This window comes from Humulus lupulus, chromosome 3, assembly GCF_963169125.1.
Source record: "Humulus lupulus chromosome 3, drHumLupu1.1, whole genome shotgun sequence".
Classification (NCBI taxonomy): Eukaryota; Viridiplantae; Streptophyta; class Magnoliopsida; order Rosales; family Cannabaceae; genus Humulus; species Humulus lupulus.
The window spans coordinates 17,238,894-17,262,754 of NC_084795.1; the positions used below are offsets into that span (position 1 = coordinate 17,238,894).

At 36.1% G+C, this 23,861-nt stretch overlaps 2 protein-coding genes, 1 long non-coding RNA gene and 1 other non-coding gene across 4 annotated transcripts; 1 reads left to right on the forward strand and 3 right to left on the reverse strand.

The window, feature by feature from the left end:
- The first annotated feature begins 3,642 nt into the window (after positions 1–3,642).
- Positions 3,643–3,749, forward strand: LOC133828367 (small nucleolar RNA R71). The gene has a single exon (XR_009890992.1). It is a non-coding gene; the product is annotated as a small nucleolar RNA R71 (small nucleolar RNA).
- A 2,366-nt stretch (positions 3,750–6,115) lies between these two features.
- LOC133820964 (uncharacterized) lies at positions 6,116–7,176 on the reverse strand. The gene is made up of 3 exons (XR_009887235.1): positions 7,046–7,176; positions 6,672–6,737; positions 6,116–6,346 (listed from the first exon to the last, which is right to left on the reverse strand). It is a non-coding gene; the product is annotated as an uncharacterized LOC133820964 (long non-coding RNA).
- Positions 7,177–10,302: 3,126 nt separating this feature from the next.
- On the reverse strand, positions 10,303–11,072 carry LOC133820965 (probable LRR receptor-like serine/threonine-protein kinase At1g56140). The gene is made up of 4 exons (XM_062253517.1): positions 11,009–11,072; positions 10,754–10,825; positions 10,578–10,649; positions 10,303–10,480 (listed from the first exon to the last, which is right to left on the reverse strand). The coding sequence occupies exons 1-4, from the start codon at positions 11,068–11,070 to the stop codon at positions 10,405–10,407; spliced, it is 282 nt and encodes a 93-aa protein (XP_062109501.1). The 5' UTR covers positions 11,071–11,072; the 3' UTR covers positions 10,303–10,404.
- Positions 11,073–21,281: 10,209 nt separating this feature from the next.
- LOC133823704 (protein BLISTER-like) lies at positions 21,282–23,313 on the reverse strand. The gene is made up of 7 exons (XM_062256550.1): positions 23,297–23,313; positions 22,741–22,904; positions 22,510–22,578; positions 22,204–22,351; positions 21,652–21,717; positions 21,370–21,446; positions 21,282–21,308 (listed from the first exon to the last, which is right to left on the reverse strand). Exons 2-7 carry the CDS (start codon positions 22,819–22,821, stop codon positions 21,282–21,284), a joined length of 468 nt encoding a protein of 155 aa, XP_062112534.1. The 5' UTR covers positions 22,822–22,904; positions 23,297–23,313.
- Between the last annotated feature and the right edge of the window lie 548 nt (positions 23,314–23,861).

Consider the following 23,861-nt stretch of genomic DNA (forward strand, 5'->3'; position numbering starts at 1 on the left):
TTTTTAGAAATTGCAAATATAGGCTTCCTAACTACATCACTTCCACTCATAACAACTCCATACGTACGACATAAATTAGTGAAGAAGGAGCCATGCCCTAATCCTGCCGTAGTAGTCAACATGCTAATATCTTTCATACTTTTCCTAATAATTCTACCCACATCAATAGTCATCCCAGTCGTAATTGCATATATCAATAACAACCTCTCCTTGTTAATATCCGACATGTGAGTAGTCGGCATCAATCTTGTGCTCACAAAATGCACCCAAGCATGAGCCACATGATTCAACTGATAACGCAAAAGATACTTTGGAACACCACCAACAATAGTAAAATGAGCCCCTAGTATACTCAAAGTTTCAGCCACCTCAGTTCAATTAATTTCATCCCCATGAGCCCACTAATGATACTCATCATCCTTTGTCGGCATGTTGTACAAAACAACAATAATGTCTATACCTATAGGAACTTGGACACCTTTCACAAACACTTCTGTATTTTTCATCTCAACATAATTTTCATAAAACTCTAAAACCATTGAAAAATTAGCATGACTTACATCCTCCGCATCAAACATAGCCCAACCCCTTCGTTGAATTTCTGCACAAATCTCTTCATAAGTAGCAATTTCACATTCTTCAATATACTCAAAACCTCTCTCACTTATCAACCTTCGTTTATGTATCCTTTTATACCGATAAAAAGCTGCCTTACTCACAAATTTTGTAGCATCATATTTTGGGGGCTGTTTAGGTTCCCTAGAGGAAGATGTTCTATTGGCGTTCCTAGAGGATGATGCTCTAGAAGGATTTCTTTTAGGTCCCATAATATCCTACTAAAAATTTGACAGCACCTCCCCTATATTTTCAATATTCCCCAAACTTTACAATATACTAATAATAATCCCAAACAGTTCAAAATAACACCACAATGCTTCTCAATCAACACAATAATCCCAAAACTATAATTCCTTCAACAATATCTTTAATATAAGTAAATCATAAAAAAGAATTAAAATCCTTGTAGAAAAACTCACTTGACTGTGATAAACTCCTCTTGAACCCTTCAAATGCACCAAGTAACCAACAAATCTCAATTTGGACTCCAATGGATAAAATTGGAAAAATAAGGGTTTGAAAGTTTTGGGAATTAGGGATTTGTATAGCAAAATAGGGAATATGAGTGAAAAAATATGTTTGGAGAATAAGATTTAGAGATTCAAGGTGTTAAAAAAAATTGGAAGAGAAAATTCTGGGTTGAAGGAGAGAAAATTTTGAATTTTTTTTTCAAAATGAAAGAAGTGACAAAATTAGAAGAAGGCAGGCCCTCTTAAGCCCTCAGATCCCATAAGCGCTGCGACCTGTGTCTTTTAAAAAAAAAATTATTATTTTTTTTCTTTCTGAGAACCCGATGAAGCGTCGCGACCCTTGCTCCATGCCGAGCCAACTACACCCTTTCGGGTTTTGTCAATGTCGCAACCCTTGCTCCATGCGCCGCAGCCCTCTCCTCAGTCTTCAGCATATTCAATTTTTTTTTATTATTATAATTTTCACGATTTCCACGGTTCTATTACATTAAAAAATACTAAGAATAAAAACTAAAATAAAATCAAATGTAAAATGAAAACTAAAAATAAAAAAACTAAAGTTGTTCATAAACTTTAAAACTTAAAACAAATGAAAAGTAAAAATAATGAGATGCCTCTCAAATGCGCTGTCGTTAACGTCATTTAGCCGGACGCGTCTTTTCTTTTATACTCAACTCGGATCAAGTCCTCCCCTCACATCCTTTAGAGCCACAGTAGCATGAGTTGGCCCTTGCTTCTTGTGATTAGAAATTATCGGAACTTTCCCTCGCTCATATAACATTCAAATCCTTTCATTAAAGTATTTTTTAACCGATTACGCCCCTTTCTCATTCCGGTTTTAACTATGAAACTTTTCTTAGAGGCTTCTATCTTGTTCTCTCCTTGGTTCACCACTTCAACTCTACAACAAGTTGGAATTTCTATTGCTGCAAAAAATTTAAATATAACTTCCTCTTTTTGCACTCGCAGCTTTAATTCACCTTTTTGTACATCAATTAACGCCTTACCAGTCGCTAAGAATGGCCTTCCAAGTATTATTGGAATATTTTCATCTTCCTCTATATCTAAAATAATAAAGTCCGTAGGAAAGGTGAATTTACCAACTTTTACAAATACATCCTCAATCACTCCAAGAGGATGCTTAACTGACCTATCTGCCATCTGCAAAGATACCGTAGTCAACCGAGCTTCTCCCAAATTCATCTTTTGAAAGATTGATAGGGGCATCAAATTCACACTAGCCCTTAAATCACATAATGCCTTTGTTCCTACTAAACCCCCTATAAAACATGGGATATTGAAACTACCTGGATCTTTAAGCTTTGGAGGTAGTTTCTTCTGTAGTATTGCGCTGCACTCTTTAGTTAATGCAACCATTTCATAATCCACTAGCTTCTTTTTCTTTGAAAAAAATTCTTTCATAAACTTCACATAGCTGGGCATCTGCTCTAATGCTTTTGCGAATGGTTTATTGATATGTAACTTCTTGAACATCTCTAAAAACTTTGCAAACTGCTTGTCCAAATTATGCGTGCGAAGCCTTTGTGGATATGGAATTCTAACATAATGGTCAATGCTCACTGGTGGTACCATTTCTTTCTTGTTAAGGTCTTCAGTAACCTTATCTTCATTAGACTTCTCTTTCTTTGGAATGTCTTTAGCAACCTCCTCTTGTGCTGGCCTAGTGACATGTTGATCCTCTATCTTCTTGCCCTTGTTGTCTACTGTAGGCCCCTCATACTTAGTCCCACTCCTCAAGGATATTGCATTATACTGCTCTTTAGGATTAACTTCTGTAGTGCTAGGAAAATTTCCTTGAGCTCTATTAGACATTAAAGTAGCCAACTGCCCTATTTGAGTCTTCAGACTCCTTATGGACGCCCTGGTTTCAGTCATAAATTGGTTAAATACATTAGGTTGAGGTTCATCTGGTTTCATTGGCACTTGTTGTGGTCTATTTTGTGGTTGATAATATCCAGGTGGAGGGTGTTGGTGTGCATGTTTCTATGGATATGGTGGTCTATTTTGGGCAGGTTGATATTGTGGCTAAGGTGGAGGGTAAGGTTGTAGAGTATTTTGATTATTGGACCAGGAAAAATTCGGATGATTCTTCCAACCTGGGTTGTAGGACATAGAATTGGGATTATTAAGTTGTCTTTGGTAATTCCATATAGCTTGTACTTCTTCCATGGGCATGTTATTCATATCTAGAGCATGGCACTGGTTTGGTGGATGGGATGTACCACACAATTCACACAGGTTTTGAACTTGCATAGCTTGAGATGGGAGTGTAGTCTTTTGTAGTTGCTTTGTCAAGGCTGCTACTTGAGCTGTAAGCATGGATATAGCGTCCAATTCCATTATTCCAGCCACCTTCTTTGGTTGTCCCCTTTCAGCTGGCCATTGATAATTATTCATCACCATCTCCTCTAATAACTCATGCACCTCATTAGCACTCTTACTCATAAAAGCACCTCCCGCCGCAACATCTATAATTGTCCTAGTTGTTCCATTCAACCCATTGTAAATTTTATGCACCAACATCCACTTTTATATTCCATGGTGTGGAAACTTCCTTAACAACTCCTTAAAGCGTTCCCAAGAATCATACAGTGACTCTCCTTCCATCTGATAAAAGTTATTGATCTCTCCCCTTAGCTTTGCAGCCTTCGTTGGAGGAAAGAATTTGGCAAGGAACTTCTGAGCTAACTCCTCCCATGTAGTGATAGAATTTTCCTGCAAGGATATTAGCCAACTCTTCGCCCTATCCCTCAGTGAAAAAGGGAATAGCCTCAATCTTATAGCACATCACTCACCCCATTCATCTTGAATGTAGCACATAACTCCAGAAAATTAGCTATGTGTAAATTGGGGTCCTCCGTTGGCATACCTTCAAACTGAACAATTGTTTGGACCATTTGGAGAATTGCTGGCTTAATCTCAAAATTGTTTGCAGCAATGGTTGGAGGTCTAATGCATGAATGCACTCCTGTTACAGTAGGAAGTACATAATCTCTCAAAGTCCTTGGTCTTTGTTCCCTTGACCATTATTAGCACCGTTTCCCAAATTGCCAGCCATGGTAAACTCCAGTCTCCTCTTTGTTTTTCGGTTCTGTCTACACGTTCTTTCAATTTCCAGATCAATTGGTGTAATCTCCTATCGTCTATTGCTTCGCATATACCAACAATTTCTGAAACACAAGAGAACCTTGATCCAAATAAATGTTAAATAGAAAAAAATAAAAAAAACAAATCAAATTAGAACAAAAATTAACTTTATTGATATTAATAATAACAATCGTCGGCAATGGCGCCAAAAACTTGTTGTGGAAATTTATATACGCAAGTGTACGTATCGCTAACAAGTAATATAATAATAAGTAGAGTATCATTCCCACAAGGATTGATATTAATCACCAATAATTAACTCCTGACTCTAATTGATTTAAATGATAATTTCAAAATTATGAATTAAATAATTACTACTAAGATTAAAGAAAGTAATTAATCACTAGAGAAATTCAGAGATAAAAATATGATTAATTCAATGTATGTAAAAGTTAGGGTTTTAGTTTCATCAACCATCCACTTATGATTTCTAACCAATTTTCAATATTTCTTAATAGTACTGTGATAGCAGATTACAATGATATATTATAGTCTTGATAGGATCTATAATTCTCTACAACATATTATTTCCTACATCTCTGTGGTAAATCAACATATTGCAGGCTATTAAACACGTAATCCCTAAACTACACAAATTATAGAGGTACTCTTGTCCAATATAAATTTGTGATTATCTACCTATAGCATAATTAGCCTTCTCTTCTCAGAGCCAAGGTTAAAATCATCTAAAACATGTAAATGGTGGTCAAACATTCACAAGCATTAAGCATAAGATAAATAATTCACAACAGTAGAAACAAACTCAGAAAAACTGCATTAAGAAATCAAAAGCTTCAAGAAGAATCCACTAACACCCTAAAAACAAGATTAGTTCATGACAAACATAATGGAATCCATCAAACTAAATATAAACATAAACTCAAGACTAAAGAGAATAAAGAAAATAAAGAGATCAAGAAATAAAACTCTCAGATCTTCAATGTTATCTCCAAGGTCTCTAGTAATCTCTGAAATTCACCAATGACTTCCCCAATCAACTCTTAACAAAACATTTAAATAGAAACCCTAAAAACTATTTTTCAAAATAAATGACGATTTGGCCCTTCTAATGGCCACAAAAAAGTTACACGCACCGCGACCCTGGTGTTTAAGCGCCGCGACCCACCTCTCTAAGTTTGCACAATCCTGGTCTCGGGTTCCAGCACGCGCTGTGGCCCTTGAAAATTCTAGAATACAAGTTCTCTCTATTTTCCCTTATGCCGCAACTCTTCATTTGAGCGCCACAACCCTTTACATTAACCTCAAAACTTACTTCCAAGGCTCCAAAATGAACAAGTCTCTCATTGTTAATATCCTCAACTGCTTCTTATCACATTTTTGCAGAAATTTCCCAATTGCTATGGTTTTTTGCTCGTTTCCTCAACTCCTTACTTCCTCGTTCTATTTCCTGCAAACATACCAAAACAAGCGTAATACCCACTACAAGAAAAAATGCTTTTAATAACACCAAGAATGTGTTATCAAAACATACGATAACACTTTCTGATGTGTTAAGACCGACTCTGTTATCGTAGGTCAGAGTACTTTACATAACACTTTATCAGTGTTATACAGATGTGTTATTGTACTGTCAACGATAACACAATTTCTGTGTTATTTTAATATATAGATAAGTGTTGAATTATGTTATTTATAGTCGATTATATAACACTTTTTTTGTGTTATACTACACTTTACTATAACATTTTTTGTGTTATACTACACTTTAGTATAACACATTATTTGTGTTATACTACACTTTAGTATAACACATGTGTTATATTAGCTTAGAGAAACATAATCTTTTTTTACTTACACAAAACTAGGAAAACAAATATGAAAGTTGAAGCCAAATAAGGTAACATAAATAGATTTTTATTACTTACTCAAATGTAATTACAATATTTAGTCTACTAGTCTAGGCTTAAGAAATCATATTACAACATAATTTATGCCCAATTCAGATTCCTTTATCTCTAAATACAAAACAAGAAATGTATACAAAAAGTAGTGAAATACATTCTTCCATTCTAAAGGCCTCAACTACAAATGTTGTCAAGAATTGCTCCAAAGAAATCATCTCAATATACCTGCACATTGTAAAAAAAAAGTCCTTTTAATATTAAGAACATAAGACTTAAGCTAGTTTCCACCTGTAAGCATATAAAGTTTAAATTAACTTTGTAATAACTCCAAAACTTGACGAAACAGCAGGGTATAGCAAGATGTACTACCATGCAAAACAATGACTGAAGCAACAAAACATGCAACTTAAAACAATAAGCTAAGAGATGAACGAAGAAAAAATTCCACTGCCAAACAGAGTACTCTATCATTACCTAAAACTTAATGAAAATGAAAGAAACATTCAGCAGCATAATTCTAAAGCACAACAGAAGACTTTCTTCTTTATACCTTGATAAGGGCTGATGAAAGTCATCTTTTTGTTGGTAGTTCGTCTTCTAACATGGTCATATCAGCCTATTAAGAAAGAAAAATATAAGCATATGAATTTCCCACAAAACAAACAGTTAAATTCATAAATGAAAGTGAATGACAAAATCAGAGAGGATAGAGAATGAATGAACTGAACTTTATTGAAGTGTTAAATAGAAAAAGAGAATACATCACTTATAATGAGCTAAAAATTAGAGTAAGACTAACAGATTCATAGAATACCATAACAGATCTAGCAACTACCACTTAATAGATAAAATTTGTAGTAATAAAAGTACTAGAATCTTTCCATTAATCATTTATAGTGTGCACAAGGGAAATAAAAAGCCCACCTGTTCAGATGATGTTAGAATGCCCTGTATAAAGCCCTGAAAGCATTGCTTGTCTCAACAATAAGGACAGGCCATACATTCATAGCACTACACCAGTTCCTAATAGTCCAAACTAAAGAATTCAAAGTCTGTCACAAGTATCTATTATCGACAAAAAAAAAAAAAATCCAATTTCAATTCAGTAGTTATCAAATTTTTTCACTGCCATAATCATAGCTGCCACTAAAGCAGAAGATCATATTGACACAAGTAAGTTCATACAGCAGAGTCGAAGCTTAGTCATCACTAGGATTACCTTACTTTCTTGTGCACCTCTTGTATTTACTATATAAATGCATTATAATCACTTAGTCATCACTAGGATTACAATAACCACTGTCAAACATACTTAATAAATTAAACATGTTTACAATTAAAGTGTAAATAAAAGCTGCTCAAATGAATGGTTTCTCTTCAATGATTTTAATTGCTAGTGCAGGATCCTTGGGTTAAAGTTTCTGAACAACAAGCCTAAAATGAATAAACTGCTTAAGTTGCACTAGACAAAACATGAATGAAGAAACCTAACCTCAACAGAGCATTGTCTATCAAAGATAGTTAGAGCACATGTTTAGACTCTTCATAAGAAATATCATCAAATAATTTCATTAAGTAACAAGGCACCAGCCAAATTGAAATCAGATTTAAACAACTATTTACTAGTAATACTTAAATTAATAAGATGCTCTGAGACTTGAGTACTCAGCTCATAGATATTTAATTAGTGGATATGCCATTATCCAAGTTGATGAACCAGAACAAGTAAAAACATAGTCTAGTTGATTAAATGCAAAACTTTTCTCTAAACCAAACTACTGGTCAACATAGATTTGTGGAATTAATTTCTCGTTTATGAACCAATGACTGTAGTAAAACTAGAATTCATGTAAATAACAATGGTAAGGGCATATAACAGTGGTAAGTCCAATTTATAGATTTATTGGATTTGGACTATATATACAATGACAAGGGGAGAATTCAAACAAATAATTGGCAATTGGTATAGAAAGTATTGCCATTTCTAACTATAAAAATGAGTATCACTAATCATGCTAATCTAGTGAGATCGAACAACTATATAAAATAATACTATAAAAATCCCCACACTGCCAGACTATCCTTTACAACTTAATATTAAGATCCTGTAAACTAAAACAGAAAAGAAGTTAATTACAGCTCTAAACTAAAACAGAAAAGAATTAGCTATTGCTTTCATACTTTTATGAAAAATGTGATTAACTCACATAGGATCCTATAGATAGTTACCTCTCTAAAAGTTTCATTGTAGTTGCCTCATCCAACACATCCTTGCATTCACATAGAAAAGCACAGAACTCTTTTATTATTGATCGGTACTTTGAACTATGCATGAGAAATTTCCCCAAAAACAAAGGCCAAGTTTCTGGGATCAAATCCATAAAAATCAGAAGTTTCGAGAACTTTACCTAAATTTGACCACAGATTTTCTGACTCCTAATTGCCAGCTCTCTTCTCAAATTTTGGCAAAAATAATTATGTAACTTAAAAACTGAACATCAATTGTTGTTTCATGTAAACACAAGTTATCAAGCTAAAAATCAACACGAGAACAAATGAGCAACAAGTTGATCATGTACAAACAGATACAAATCAAATTTATTTTTAAGTTATACACCACATACCAAAATCAGTAAATCTCCTATTGCAAAGATGAAGAAACTCGGTGTATTTCTGAGCTCCCTCATTTGTCTTGTCAAGCTGCAAGACCAAAGGTCACCTCGTCATGATCCCTGCAGATTTTCCAATCCAAATTCCATTATATATCCTTGCTAAAAAAATAGTAAATAAGAAGAAAAAAGATACAAGAAAATTAAATGATAAAAATAGTAAATAAGAAAAAAAAACTAGCCTTTGTTTACTTTTGATTATTAAACTAAGCAAGCTAGTTAATTGAGGGTAGATAGAGATGAATAATAATAATAAAAAAGAAGAAGAAAGAGCTACATGAAAAAGCTGAAAAGTAATAGACATAAAATCAGTAGTTGATTATGCACTCAGAATGTTACTTACTTAATTACCATTGTAATTAAATCTTTACACTTATATGTTTCAGTTGATACCAACTCAAAGACAGCTTTTGTTACCAACTCAAAGATAGCTTTTGTTACAAAGACAAAATACTTATAAAAACAGAAGACAAGGCATCATCAAGAGAGGACCATGCAATAAAGTTTATATAGCATGCTACAAGAAAAAATGCTTTTAATAACACTGATATGCTTGTGGTACACAAATTTCAAATCATGGTAATGAGATGTATAGTAGCCAGAACCTGCATATGTATGGATTTAGTAGCTTATAACAGATAGAAAATCTACAATTATATCCAAATATATATATATGAATGAATGCAGTAGCTTATAACATGAGGTCTAAAATTATGTATATATATCTATGTATGGATACGGCTAAACAATATTCTGGCAGCCATGGAGATGAACCATAACAGTACAACCTGGCATGACTATCAATCCTTGTAAAGATGCATAGCATAAAAGGGCACACCAGGAAAAAAGTAATATAAAATACAATGAGCAAATTATTCTTAATTAAATATCCTGACTATATAGATGAAACTAACCCAGTTGAAGTGAGCATCTGCATCAGCTTTTTCTGGTTGGTGCGACACCTATTATCAAGCTCAACTATCACTTCGTCTTTTACAGCCTGAACAGAATGGCAAAAGAACCACATTAAGTTTCAGGGATAAGTAGCTCATAGAGATTAAAAAAAGGGGACAAGTAGCTCATATCATAGATCATAGAGATGAAAAAAATTCATTGCTCATACCGCAGAGTCTAGTGGATTTACTGCTTGTAGCATGTCACTTAGGAGTTCCAGAACATTTTGCATAGCCTCCATGCTTGACAAGCTTTATGAAAAAAAAAAAATCAGAAGACAAAAAAATTTCAAAACCTAATAGCTACAACTGCGCAGCTAATTCAATGCCCCAAGTACCTAGCAAGAAAGAAAATCGGAAACAGGTTACAAAAACTAGATCAAATAAATAGATGTCTATAGCTTTTTTTTTTCATTCAAACATTCAATCAAACATCATAACTACATTAAGTATATAGTTAAATTGTATATTTTATAAACATTTCCATTCTCACAAATGAATCACTGATAATGGAACACTACTAGAGACTTCATATTGGCGACAAATGCAAGGGAAGAGCTTGCATTAGATATATCACTCAACCGCCAACATATGTATATAGTTCACACTTAAGATTATTAGCTTTAAAAATTTGTAGATAGATTTGTATTGAGCATGTTACTCACAATTGTACTAAAGAAGTCAGATTCACAAACGTTGATGGTATAGGCCCTTGAAAATAATTTCCTTGTAATACCCTGCATTAACATAAGCAAGTGGCTAACTTTATGTTAATATACAGATATAGATGTTGCAATGTTATCAAAATACACCCATCTATTCAACTTGTCTTACATGTTAGTAAGATTTGACCAACTTCCTATGAAATATGGAATCTTGCCTGTAAGCTCATTATCTGATGCCCACCTGCAAGTTGAAGATGTTATTAGACAAGAAAAACTTATAACTATTTTTATTTCTTATATAATAGTATGCCTATTATACCATGAGAGGTAAAAGAAACAATTTACAATTGTTCCAAGCTTCGGAGATTTTCAAATGTTGAAGGAATCTCGCCACTAACTCCAGAACTGAAAAGACTACTATCAAATATAAACAATGAAAAAAAAAAGGAATCAGGATTGGACCAATGTACTACTGCAATCATTAAGTTGAATAGTAATTCTCAATGGGTTTCATGATACCTGTATGGACTATAAATAAATGCACCCAATCATAAACAGAAAAAGAAATGAAACGAAAGACCCGTAATAATACAAGCGTACAGTATTTTTAATTTGTTTAAATTGCCTAGTTCTGGCGGTAGCTGACCAGAGAAATTGTTCATTGGTAAGTACCTATAGACAAAATTATTTCCAAGAATAAGTGTCATTAATATCATAAACTGTGAAATAGTCTTCAATGATATGCTTGAAATGGGCAATGGAAAATTCATAAAGAAAGGAGAAAAAACGATATAGTTACCATTAAAATGAAAAAAATGCCTATAACTTACAAAAAAGATAGGTCAGTACGTAGTCCCAATTCCTTTGGTACCTCCCCTGACAGTTCATTTGCGCTTAAGGCCCTAGTAATTGCCAAAAAATAATGATCAAGTGGAGAGAAATATTTTTAACATATCATACTAATCTTGTTAATTCCAAGCTCAAACTTTAGGTAAGCTTACAAGGATTTCATGTTAATAAGGTTTCCAATTGATGGAGAAAGAGAGCCTGTCAAGAAATTGTAGCCCAAATTCCTACAACAGATGAAGTAAACCAAGTATATATGATGCACCATGTTATTCTTAAAGTTGTGAAGAGGACACGAAAAACCATGAAAGGTTCAAAATAAACATATATTGCCATTTACATCTTGCTAGTTTACACTACTCTCATTGTTCTTGTAATACATCCTTGATTGTGTTCTTAACGAGTGTTGGATCTTAAAACATGTAGAGTCCAAGAACTTTACTTAGCTAGTTAGATAGTAGTATTATAGTATTTATAGTATTATCTTTATAACTGTGGATTTTTGGTTCAGATCGGGATTTATTTGGACACTCATAGTAGTACTTGTAGATTTCCTAAGTTTAACCTATAGTTTAAGAATATTAATTTTAACCTAAGGTTTGATTAATATGACTGATAGTAAGGATAATATTTATTATACTATAAGGTTTAAATAAGAACCAATAGGATTTTAAGCACATGTTATGTATGGGTGATTAAGGATTAAGTATTTTGAGGATTTAATTTAATAAGGGTAAAGTTTGAATGCTCTAAGGTCAGTCAGCAGCTTTGAATACGATTGAGGGCTTAGTCAAGGCTGTTTACTCAATTTGAATTAAGCTAAAAATGTGTAATTTCGTGTTTAAATAATCAGCGAATGCCGATATATCGCAGCCATAGGGGGCGATATATCGCAGCACGTAGATACGAAAAACACGAAACGATGCACGTTTGCCTCGGGCATAATGGTCCAGGTGATATATCGCCTATAGGGGGCGATATATTGCCTCCTTCAGCATATTTTGAATGCTTTTGAATTCTTTTTCCATTCAACCATTCAACCTTTTGATAAGTCCAGCACCTTTTTGAACGAGTCTTCAGCCTCTGCTGAACGATTATTCAAATTATTTTCACCTAAAAAGACATTATTTTTATTCAAGTTAAATTAAGATCCTTTCATTCCTAAACTCTATAAATAGGACCTAGTACCCAGCCATTATTCACCTTTTACTCTAAGTTCAGAGGCTGCAAGTTGCTAGGTGAGTGTGAGAGTGTAAACACTTGGGTGGGGAAATCATAAGCTTATCAAACACTCGGGAAAGTAAGGATTTATAGTATTTCAGTTCGAGGTTTAGATTGGTCTTACAAGTCTTCAAGGTAACCCAAACTCTAGTTCGTTTCTGTACTTTTCTTTAAAAGTTCTCATAGTCTTTTACCTATTCTAACCTCATTCTTATTTTGGTTAGGAAATCTAAGAACTCGCACATAAGTTTTTGGTAAGTATTTTCTCAATGGTTTAGTCCTTCCATTCCTTTCAATTCTCTTCTTCTCTATACTCACTCTTTTTCAAATGGTTCTTAGGAGTGTTCCAAGTCCCAACTCTGTCCTCTTATCCCAGTAATTTTGGTAAGGAAAATAGGATAGAATTCATATGTTATATGTTTATATGTGTTATCTTATGTTTTTATGATATGAAATGTGTTATGATATATATGTATGTAGGCTTGGGCATATGACCCATATGACTAACAAGACCCCAAATAGATTATGGGCATATGACCTACTTAGCTAGTAGGACCCCACTAATCTAATGGGCATATGACTTGTTTGGTCTATGGGACCCCAAGTAATAATGGCCATTATAGTATGTGTATGATATAAGTGTAATGTTATGTTATGTTTTTTTTTTATGTTTCTTATGAAATTTATGTATATGAACTATGTGTTAGACTTTTCCTTGCTTGGCATTAGGCTCATTCCTTTTTGTTTATATGTGTAGGAAAATAGCTATAGTGGCGGTAAGGTTCGTGGATGCTTGGGGAATGTGTATCGGTGATGAATGGATTCAAGGAGTCGAGAGTTCGATTTTCGAGGATGTAGTCTTGTTTTTATGGTTTTACATGTATTTTTCCGCACTTGCTATGTAACTCCTTTTTATTTTAAAGTATGTTTTGTTTTTAAAATAATGGGATCCCATATCCTACTTGACATTTTATGTAAGTAACTCTTATTTTTACAAGTTTCCTAATAAAGTTATAGTATTTTCTTTTTGTAAGTTTTATTAAGGATTAGTATGTATAGTTTTCGTTAATGGTCCAAAAGTCTAGAGTAGTTGGGTCATTACAGTTGGTATCAAAGCAACGGTTCCTTCGCATGAAGTTCTCCTCGATACACACACTCAAAAGCTCCGAATCTGACCGCCAAGTAAATATTTAAGTTATAGTTATTTTGCTTATGTGTATAGCTAACAACTCTAGTGTTTATGTTTTCAGTTAAGTATGAACGGAGCTCTAACCTATCAAGATATCCGAGCCATTAAGGCTTTAAAAAGAATAAGGGAGCCAAGAAACACTGTAGGAGCACTAGAAAGAATCAATCGAAGATTGCTCTTGTTCCACCAAGAGATAGGTCACCTTCAAGAGTCTAAGCAAATAATGTTAAGATCAACGGAACAATATGTACTAATAATTAGGCTATTTAAAGATTTCCATCCTGTAATAGCAGCCTTAGAAGAAATATGGGAAACCATGAATGATGAGGATGAACTACCATTAGCAATGCGTTATTATTTCCTCTTAGTTAGGTTCACTGCAAAATTCGAGTTTCAATTCACAAATGAGCAAAAACATAGGATTCTCACAAACCTTCCTAGAGGACATTTTGATGCACATGACAATGATGATTATGAAGAGATAGATGACGATATGCTAGATGAAGGATCAGATGTAGAAGGTCCTGATTTTTAGAATAGTAGTTTTCATTGTTTGTTTTATTTCTTTCTTTTTTTTGTGTGATTGTAATAAGTGAATTTTTTTTCCAAATGAATAACATGCTATTTTATTATCATGTATGAGTTTGATTTTATTTTTCGCAATCATAATAAGTAATAAATAAAATGAATAATGACTAAGTTCGGTGAGGGTGGATACAAATCAATGAACCAAGTTTCCTTATTGAGAGTTTAGGGGGCCATAGTAGTGGGAACGATTTTACTGATCCCAGCCCTCCCTCAATATGGTTAACTTTGGAACAAAGATAAGTTTCGAGCCTGAGAATTAAGTCATATAGGATAAATAGAAACACACTTAGAAAATAAAGATGACTTGTTTTTCTAAGTATAGAAACCCACTCTAAATAATAAATAAAGACTTATATACTTTTTCATAAGAAGTCATAATGAATAGGTCCGAGATATGTTTGTTTTAGAATAAGTTTTTGCCTTAGAGCCTATTAGGTAAAGTTCGAACATGTTTCTTTCAACTGTTAGAACTCTGCTACGATGTCGCTCCGAAGATCCGCACGCACCAACGGAAATGCCTCCAACGCTGTCCCAGTGACCAATGAAGTCCCTCCAGTTCGCCGAAGGGGAGTGCGTGCTACTGCCCGCCGCAACGCGCCGACACCGCCATCTGACAACATTGCAGAGATCGCCAGACTGCGACAGCAAGTCGAGGAACTTTTGCAGCAACAACGCCAACAGGCTTAAACTCAGCCTCAGCCTCCACCGCAGCCACAACAAATGGCCCCAGCACCCCAACAAGTTGGTCCATATGGGGGATGGCCAATGAAGAATTACGCGCCATATCCAGTACCGAACATGGAGCCAGTGTATGAGAGGTTCCGCAAGCAACATGCTCCAAACTTCGAAGGGACTACAAACCCCTTTGAGGCAGAAGAGTGGCTAATGAATGTGGAACCAATTCTGACGCATATGAATCTCAGCAATGCGGACCGCATATCCTGCGTCTCATCTCTGCTCAAGAAGGATGCCAGGATATGGTGGGACTTGGTCCAGCAATCTCATGATGCTGCCACCATGACATGGACCCGATTTGTGGAGCTCTTCCACAAAAAGTACTACAACTCAGTTGTACTCGCTTCGAGAGTTGAGGAGTTCGCCAAATTGAAGTAAGGTACTTTAACAGTGGCGGAGTATGCTCGTCAGTTCGACCGCTTAGCAAAGTTCGCAGCAAAGATGGTTCCAACTGATTTTCTGAGGGTGAACAAGTTTGTTAGAGGACTTCGACCGAAGATCGAGATGGGGGTTAAGCTAGCAAACCCGGGAAACACTACATATGCTGACGTTCTTGAGACAACAATCGAAGTAGAAAGGTTGCAGGCCAATGTAAGCAAAGAAGAAGCCAGTAAGCCTGAACCTAGACAGCAAAATCAACCTCAGACCAATCGGAACAACAACAACCATAATGGCAACAATCAGTCCAGCATCAACGGTAACGCCCAGAAAAGACGGCATCCGGATAACAAGAAGTTCGACAGCGATAAGAAGGCACGTACGAATAATGGAGGAAATAGGCCGGGCTACGTAGAATACCCGCCATGTGCTAAGTGTCAGAAGAAGCATCCTGGTGAATGCCGCACAAACACCAAGGAATGCTTTAACTGTGGTCAGGAAGGGCATCATAAGAGAGATTGTCCTCAGCAGAAGCCAGAAGGTAAGAAGGACGAAAAGATGGTTCCTGCTAGGGTTTTTGCCTTAACCCAAGGAGAGGCTGATGCTAGCAACAAGGTGGTCACAGGTTAGGTTTCTATCCTCAATAACTTATGTTATGTATTATTTGATTCGGGAGCCACTCATTCGTATATCTCGTTAGGAATGATAGAAAAACTAGGCAAACCTTGTGAAAGATTTAGAACTAGGTTCGTAACCGAGTTGCCTTCGGGCAAAGTAGTTCTATCATCACGGATAGTACGAGGCGTACCGATCAAGAATGAGGACATAGAACTAGAAGGAGACCTGATAGAACTGGTGATCAAAGACTTTGACGAGATACTAGGCATGGATTGGCTAGCACGACATGGCGCAACCATCGACTGTAAACGCAAGAAGGTGATGTTCGAGACTCCTGACGGCCAAAGACTATGCTTCATGGGACAAGCTTCAGGATTGCACACCCCGTTAGTATCATCTCTCAAAGCTCAGAGAGTGATGGAGAAAGGATGTCAAGCATTCTTAGCCAGCATCACGAACGTGGAAAGGGAGACGCCACTTAAGGTTGGAGATGTCCGAGTTATACAAGAATTTCCAGAGGTATTTCCCGATGACTTGCCAGGATTACCGCCAACTCGGGAAATAGACTTCACGATAGAATTAGTACCAGGCACCGAGCCTATCTCTAAGGCACCATACCGGATGGCACCTACGGAACTCAAGGAGTTAAAGACGCAGCTACAAGAACTCCTAGACTTGGGTTTTATTAGGCCAAGCCATTCACCATGGGGAGCTCCGGTACTATTCGTGAAGAAGAAGGACAGAAGTATGCGGATGTGCATAGACTGTCATGAGCTGAACAAAGTAACGATTAAGAACAAGTACCCGCTACCCAGGATTGACGATTTATTTGATCAACTCCGAGGCGTGACTGTATTTTCAAAGATCGATCTACGGTCCGGGTATCAACAGCTCAAGGAAAAGGGAGAAGATATTCCTAAGACAGCCTTTAGGACTCGTTATGGACATTACGAGTTCTTGGTTATGTCCTTTGGTCTTACTAACGCACCAGCCGCATTTATGGACTTAATGAATAGGGTCTTCAAAGACTACTTGGATAAATTCGTCGTTGTGTTCATCGACGACATTTTAATATACTCCAAGAATGAAGTAGAGCACAAGGAACACTTGAGGTTGATTTTGACGCGATTGAAGGAGCATCAACTCTACGCCAAGTTCAAGAAGTGCGAATTTTGGCTTTCGCAAGTGGCGTTCCTCGGGCACATTATATCGAAAGATGGAGTTGCAGTAGATCCATCAAAGGTAGAGGCCGTGAAGGATTGGCCCAGACCAAAGAACGCATCTGAAGTAAGAAGCTTTCTAGGGTTAGCAGGTTATTATAGGAAGTTTGTAGATGGCTTTTCAAAGATAGCCACTCCGCTCACCAACCTGACCTGGAAGCAACAAAAATTTAACTGGAATGATAAGTGTGAAGAAAGCTTCCAGTTGCTTAAGGATAAGCTTTGCTCAACACCAGTACTTAGTGTACCGACACCCAACGATAAGTTCGTGGTCTACTGCGATGCATCGAAGCAAGGATTGGGTTGCGTACTAAGGCAAAATGACAAGGTGATAGCCTACGCCTCACGACAATTGAAGGAGTACGAGCAGCGTTATCCAACTCATGATATGGAGTTGGCAGCAGTGGTCTTTGCGTTGAAAATCTGGCGCCATTATCTTTATGGAGAACGGTGCGGGATTTATACGGACCACAAGAGTTTAAAGTACTTCTTTACTCAGAAGGAGCTCAACATGAGGCAGCGCAGGTGGTTAGAGTTAGTAAAGGATTACGACTGCGAAATCCTATACCACCCGAGGAAGGCAAACGTAGTTGCCGATGCACTTAGGAGGAAAAGTTATGGGAATTTAGCAGCTTTAGCCGGAATAGAAAAGCCGCTACAGCAGGAGCTGATCAGTGCCAGAATAGAAGTAGTTATAGGCAAGCTGGCTAGCTTGTCTATCCAATCGAATCTGCTAGAGGACATACGGATTGGTTAGAGACATGATGACACGCTAGCAGCACATATGGATGCAGTCGGAGAAGGCAAGACTACAAATTTCTCAATATCTAGCCAAGGCTTATTGAGATATAAGGATCGGGCATGCGTGCCAAATGATCAAAGTATTAAGAAGACGATTCTAGAAGAAGCGCACAGCACCCCGTACTCAGTTCATCCAGGGTCTACCAAGATGACTCATGACATCAAGGCAATCTATTGGTGGCCAGGGATGAAGAAGGACATAGCGGAGTATGTATCTAAGTGTCTTGTATGCCAGCAAGTGAAAGCGGAGCATCAGCGGCCTGCAGGTTTATTGCAACCACTTAGCATACCAGAATGGAAGTGGGACGATATAGCCATGGACTTCGTGACAGGTCTGCCAAAGACGAATAAGCAGCATGATTCTGCTTGGATAGTAATAGATAGACTAACCAAGTCGGCTCATTTCCTGCCTGTTAGAACTTCATACACGACAGACCAATATGCAGACATCTACATCAAAGAGATAGTACGGTTGCATGGAATCCCCAAGACAATAGTGTCAGATAGAGGATCGGTGTTTACATCGAGATTTTGGGGAAGCTTACAGCAAGCTATGGGTACTAAGTTAAGTCTTAGTACAGCTTTTCATCCTCAGACAGATGGGCAGTCCAAGCGTACGATACAGATTTTAGAGGATATGCTACGCGCGTGTGTACTTGATTTCGGAGGATCATGGAACAAGTACTTGCCGCTGATCGAGTTCTCAAACAACAACAGCTACCAGTCAACGATCGGGATGGCACCTTATGAGTTGCTATATGGAAGAAGGTACCGATCACCGTTGCACTAGGACGAGGTAGGAGAAAGGCAGCTTCTAGGGCCCGAAGCTATTAGACAAGCTCAAGAAGCAGTAGCGCTCATTAGACAGCGTATGCTTGCTGCTCAAAGCCGTCAGAAAAGCAATGCGGATGCCAAGCGATGCGATGTGGAATTCCAAGTCGGAGATCAAGTCTTCCTGAAGATATCTCCTATGAAAGGTGTCAAGCGGTTCGGGAAGAAAGGCAAGCTTAGTCCCTGATTCATAGGTCCTTTTGAGATATTGGACAAAGTGGGACCAGTTGCGTATAGACTAGCCCTACCGCCAGCACTAGCCGATAGTCACAACGTGTTCTACATCTCGATGTTACGCAAATATGTGTCAGACCCATCTCACGTCCTCAAGTACGATATAATAGCACTCCAGAAAGACTTGAGTTACGAGGAATGACCAGTTAGCATCCTAGATAGGGGGATGAAGCAGTTACGGTCCAAGAGCTTTCCTATAGTCAAAGTCCTATGAGTAATAGTTCTGAACGAGAGGCAACGTTGGAGTTGGAGGAGGACATGCAAGGCCGGTATCCGGAATTATTTGGTAAGTAAATTTCGAGGACGAAATTCTTTTTAGTAGGGGAGAATTATAGAGTCCAAGAACTTTACTTAGCTAGTTAGATAGTAGTATTATAGTATTTATAGTAATATCTTTATAACTGTGGATTTTTGGTTCAGATCGGGATTTATTTGGACACTCATAGTAGTACTTGTAGGTTTCCTAAGTTTAACCTATAATTTAAGAATATTAATTTTAACCTAAGGTTTGATTAATATGACTGATATTAAGGATAATATTTATTATACTATAAGGTTTAAATAAGAACCAATAGGATTTTAAGCACATGTTATGTATGGGTGATTAAGGATTAAGTATTTTGAGGATTTAATTTAATAAGGGTAAAGTTTGAATGCTCTAAGGTCAGTCAGCACCTTTGAATACGTTTGAGGGCTTAGTCAAGGCTGTTTACTCAATTTGAATTAAGCTAAAAATGTGTAATTTCGTGTTTAAATAATCAGCGAATGCCAATATATCGCAGCCATAGGGGGCGATATATCGCAGCACGTAGATACGAAAAACACGAAACGATGCACGTTTGCCTCGGGCATAATGGTCCAGGTGATATATCGCCTATAGAGGGCGATATATCGCCTCCTTCAGCATATTTTGAATGCTTTTGAATTCGTTTTCCATTCAACCATTCAACCTTTTGATAAGTCCAGCACCTTTTTGAACGAGTCTTCAGCCTCTGCTGAACGATTATTCAAATTATTTTCACCTAAAAAGCCATTACTTTTATTCAAGTTAAATTAAGATCCTTTCATTCCTAAACTCTATAAATAGGACCTAGTACCCAGCCATTATTCACCTTTTACTCTAAGTTCAGAGGCTGCAAGTTGCTAGGTGAGTGTGAGAGTGTAAACACTTGGGTGGGGAAATCATAAGCTTATCAAACACTCGGGAAAGTAAGGATTTATAGTATTTCGGTTCGAGGTTTAGATTGGTCTTACAAGTCTTCAAGGTAACCCAAACTCTAGTTCGTTTCTGTACTTTTCTTTAAAAGTTCTCATAGTCTTTTTACCTATTCTAACCTCATTCTTATTTTGGTTAGGAAATCTAAGAACTCGCACATAAGTTTTTGGTAAGTATTTTCTCAATGGTTTAGTCCTTCCATTCCTTTCAATTCTCTTCTTCTCTATACTCACTCTTTTTCAAATGGTTCTTAGGAGTGTTCCAAGTCTCAACTCTGTCCTCTTATCCCAGTAATTTTGGTAAGGAAAATAGGATAGAATTCATATGTTATATGTTTTATATGTGTTATCTTATGTTTTTATGATATGAAATGTGTTATGATATATATGTATGTAGGCTTGGGCATATGACCCATACGACTAACAAGACCCCAAATAGATTATGGGCATATGACCTACTTAGCTAGTAGGACCCCACTAATCTAATGGGCATATGACTTGTTTGGTCTATGGGACCCCAAGTAATAATGGCCATTATAGTATGTGTATGATATAAGTGTAATGTTATGTTATGTTTTTTTTTATGTTTCTTATGAAATTTATGTATATGAACTATGTGTTAGACTTTTCCTTGCTGGGCATTAGGCTCATTCATTTTTGTTTATATGTGCAGGAAAATAGCTATAGTGGCAGTAAGGTTCGTGGATGCTTGGGGAATGTGTATCGGTGATGAATGGATTCAAGGAGTCGAGAGTTCGATTTTCGAGGATGTAGTCTTGTTTTTATGGTTTTACATGTATTTTTCCGCACTTGCTATGTAACTCCTTTTTATTTTAAAGTATGTTTTGTTTTTAAAAAAATGGGATCCCATATCCTACTTGACATTTTATGTAAGTAACTCTTATTCTTACAAATTTCCTAATAAAGTTATAGTATTTTCTTTTTGTAAGTTTTATTAAGGATTAGTATGTATATTTTTCGTTAATGGTCCAAAAGTCTAGAGTAGTTGGGTCATTACAAAATACTACCCCAATCATAACAGATAACAAAGGCAATTGTTTGAGCTCAAAGACAACAAAACTCACCTCCTCAACTGCATCCTTAGCAGTCTTGAAACGCCGTGACCTTTGCTGATTCATCTTAGCTCGAGGCGCAACAACATCTATAGAAAATAAATCCAAAACAGAAACTTTCAATCAGCAATTTACAACTGAGCCTACAACACTTGAATAAATAAATAAGTGCTACACAGGTCCAACTATAGTCTATGATATAATCTAGTTCTCTAAAAATCATTGGATATAAATGCAACTAAGTACACAATAAATAGATATTGTAACAAACAAACAAAAGTTCATGTTAAATACCTCCATACTCCTTGTTTTGTGGATCGATGTAAGAATCAGGGAGTACAAAGATAACTCCAGGTAGACCTGTTCAAGGCAAAAAGTTAAGATCATGACTATTGAACTTCCATAAACTTTCGATAGTAAACTTTTGTGTCACTTTCTCTGACTCTTCTTCGGTCATTACAGCTTGAAAGCCTGTGTAAGTTGTTGTGCTACAAGCATAAATTTTCTTTTTGCCTCTTCCATATTGTATCCAAGAAAGCAATTATTACAAGGCTAAATTATTTTGAATACAAATCTAATCTCGAGTACAAAACTAATAACATGTTACATGTCTTGAGACATAAAAGAATTTGCATAGGCCCTTATGCACATTTACACAATCCACCAGTTTGATGCAACTTATTTTACAATAACCACTGTCAAATATACTTAATAAATTAAACATGTTTACAATTAAAGTGAAAATATCAAAATCAAAACAGTTTTTCCACAATGCCCATTTAAGTGTTCCTTCTATTTGTTTACCATAGTTATTAAGAAAGATGAAAAGGATACGTACCTTGTCACCTTCATCGACATATTGAATGTTCTCACGGACATCCTGAGAATCAGGTTGTCTTGCAGAGATATTCTCATTAGCCATACTTTGAGCAGTCAAAAACTCTAATCTCTGAGTCTGAGCTTCAAGTTTTCGGGTCAACTCATAGTTCAACTCCTTCATTCATTGAACAAACATAAGGAGATATGTTAGTCCAAGTGTGTGCTTGCTTCACCATGTCTCCAGATACAACATGAATTGAATACCAGCAACTTAAAAGAAAATTAGCTTACTGCAATTTAACAAAGAAACAATAAAAATCACATCTGCATTACCTTCAACTGAGAACAATGAGATGACCCAGACGCCAAAGTTTGAACCAACTCTCCCTTCTCCATAGCCAACTGCAAGAAAAAAATGTACAGTAGTTGTTTCATTAGCAAAATAATGATATAAACAAACATCATCTGATGTACTAGTTTTTGCTCGAAATAGTAAATCTTTTGAGCAGAAAAATCACAAATCATGCAAGAAATGATTTAAGAAAATGATTAGATAGATGATACCTCTGCAATTAATGCATTAATGTTTTGAATCATTCTCATCTGATCAGGAGGTATATTTGAATAGCCATTGTCAGGCAACATTGAAAAATTGGAGGCATCAATTCCAATAAAAGATGTATCCTGCACTTCCTGATTCAAGGTATTGGTAATGGTATCTTCATTTTCTGTGTGGATTCAAATAGATTCAAACTAGTAAGCTTAAACCCGAATGAGGTATTGGTAATATACAATTATTCTTAATGAAAATACAGCATAGTGTGATAGACAAAAAAAAATTAACTAGACTTCACACCTGACCCTACAATAAAAGGTTAGATGTACAAATCAAGTGGACAACTACGAACTGCTGTTTAGCCTTAACAATCAAGACCAGTTTTTTTTTTTTGTTGTTGTTGTTTTTTTTAGGGGAATCAAGACCAGTTCTTGACTAGCATAAATACCACAGGCACGAATTAGCAAAACTGATTTTTGCATATTAAATCAAGTTTTAATCACAAGCAATATCCCAGAGAGACTTCTCAGAGTAAAAATAAGAGTCCCAAGTACGAATTATTACCTAAATCTTCGGTAGAAGTAGATTAATCTTTCTTATGTGTACTACTCTGGGTAACATCAATGGATTTTCCACCAGTGGAAGCTTTGCGTAACTTGGACTGCAACAACTTTTTCTCTGCCCAAATAACAACAAAAGAGGAATAAGTATTAATAACATGAACAGTGTCGGTGTAAATTCACATAATAGAAGAACAATGAGAATATTTTCAGACTAAGTTTCGGTTAAATTTCAAGTAATTAAATAAACACTTTCCTAATTCCAGATAATTTGTTTCCCTTTTGCCATCTTTACACCAGACTTGACAGTCCTTGATACAAATACGAATTTGTAAAGCAGTTTCAATAAACATTAATTTGGTTCACACTCTGGCCATCAACCCCTACTTTTCTACTCTCATTTTGGCATAAATTAGTAGCACAACCTAACATATAAAGTGACAAAAGCGATACCTTAATTCATGATATTATAACACTAACCTTCTTGAAGAGCATCAATAGTTGATTGCAAGTCCATACGATCCCTCTCTATGCTAGACAATTTCTTTCTGTAACAATTTATATTCAAC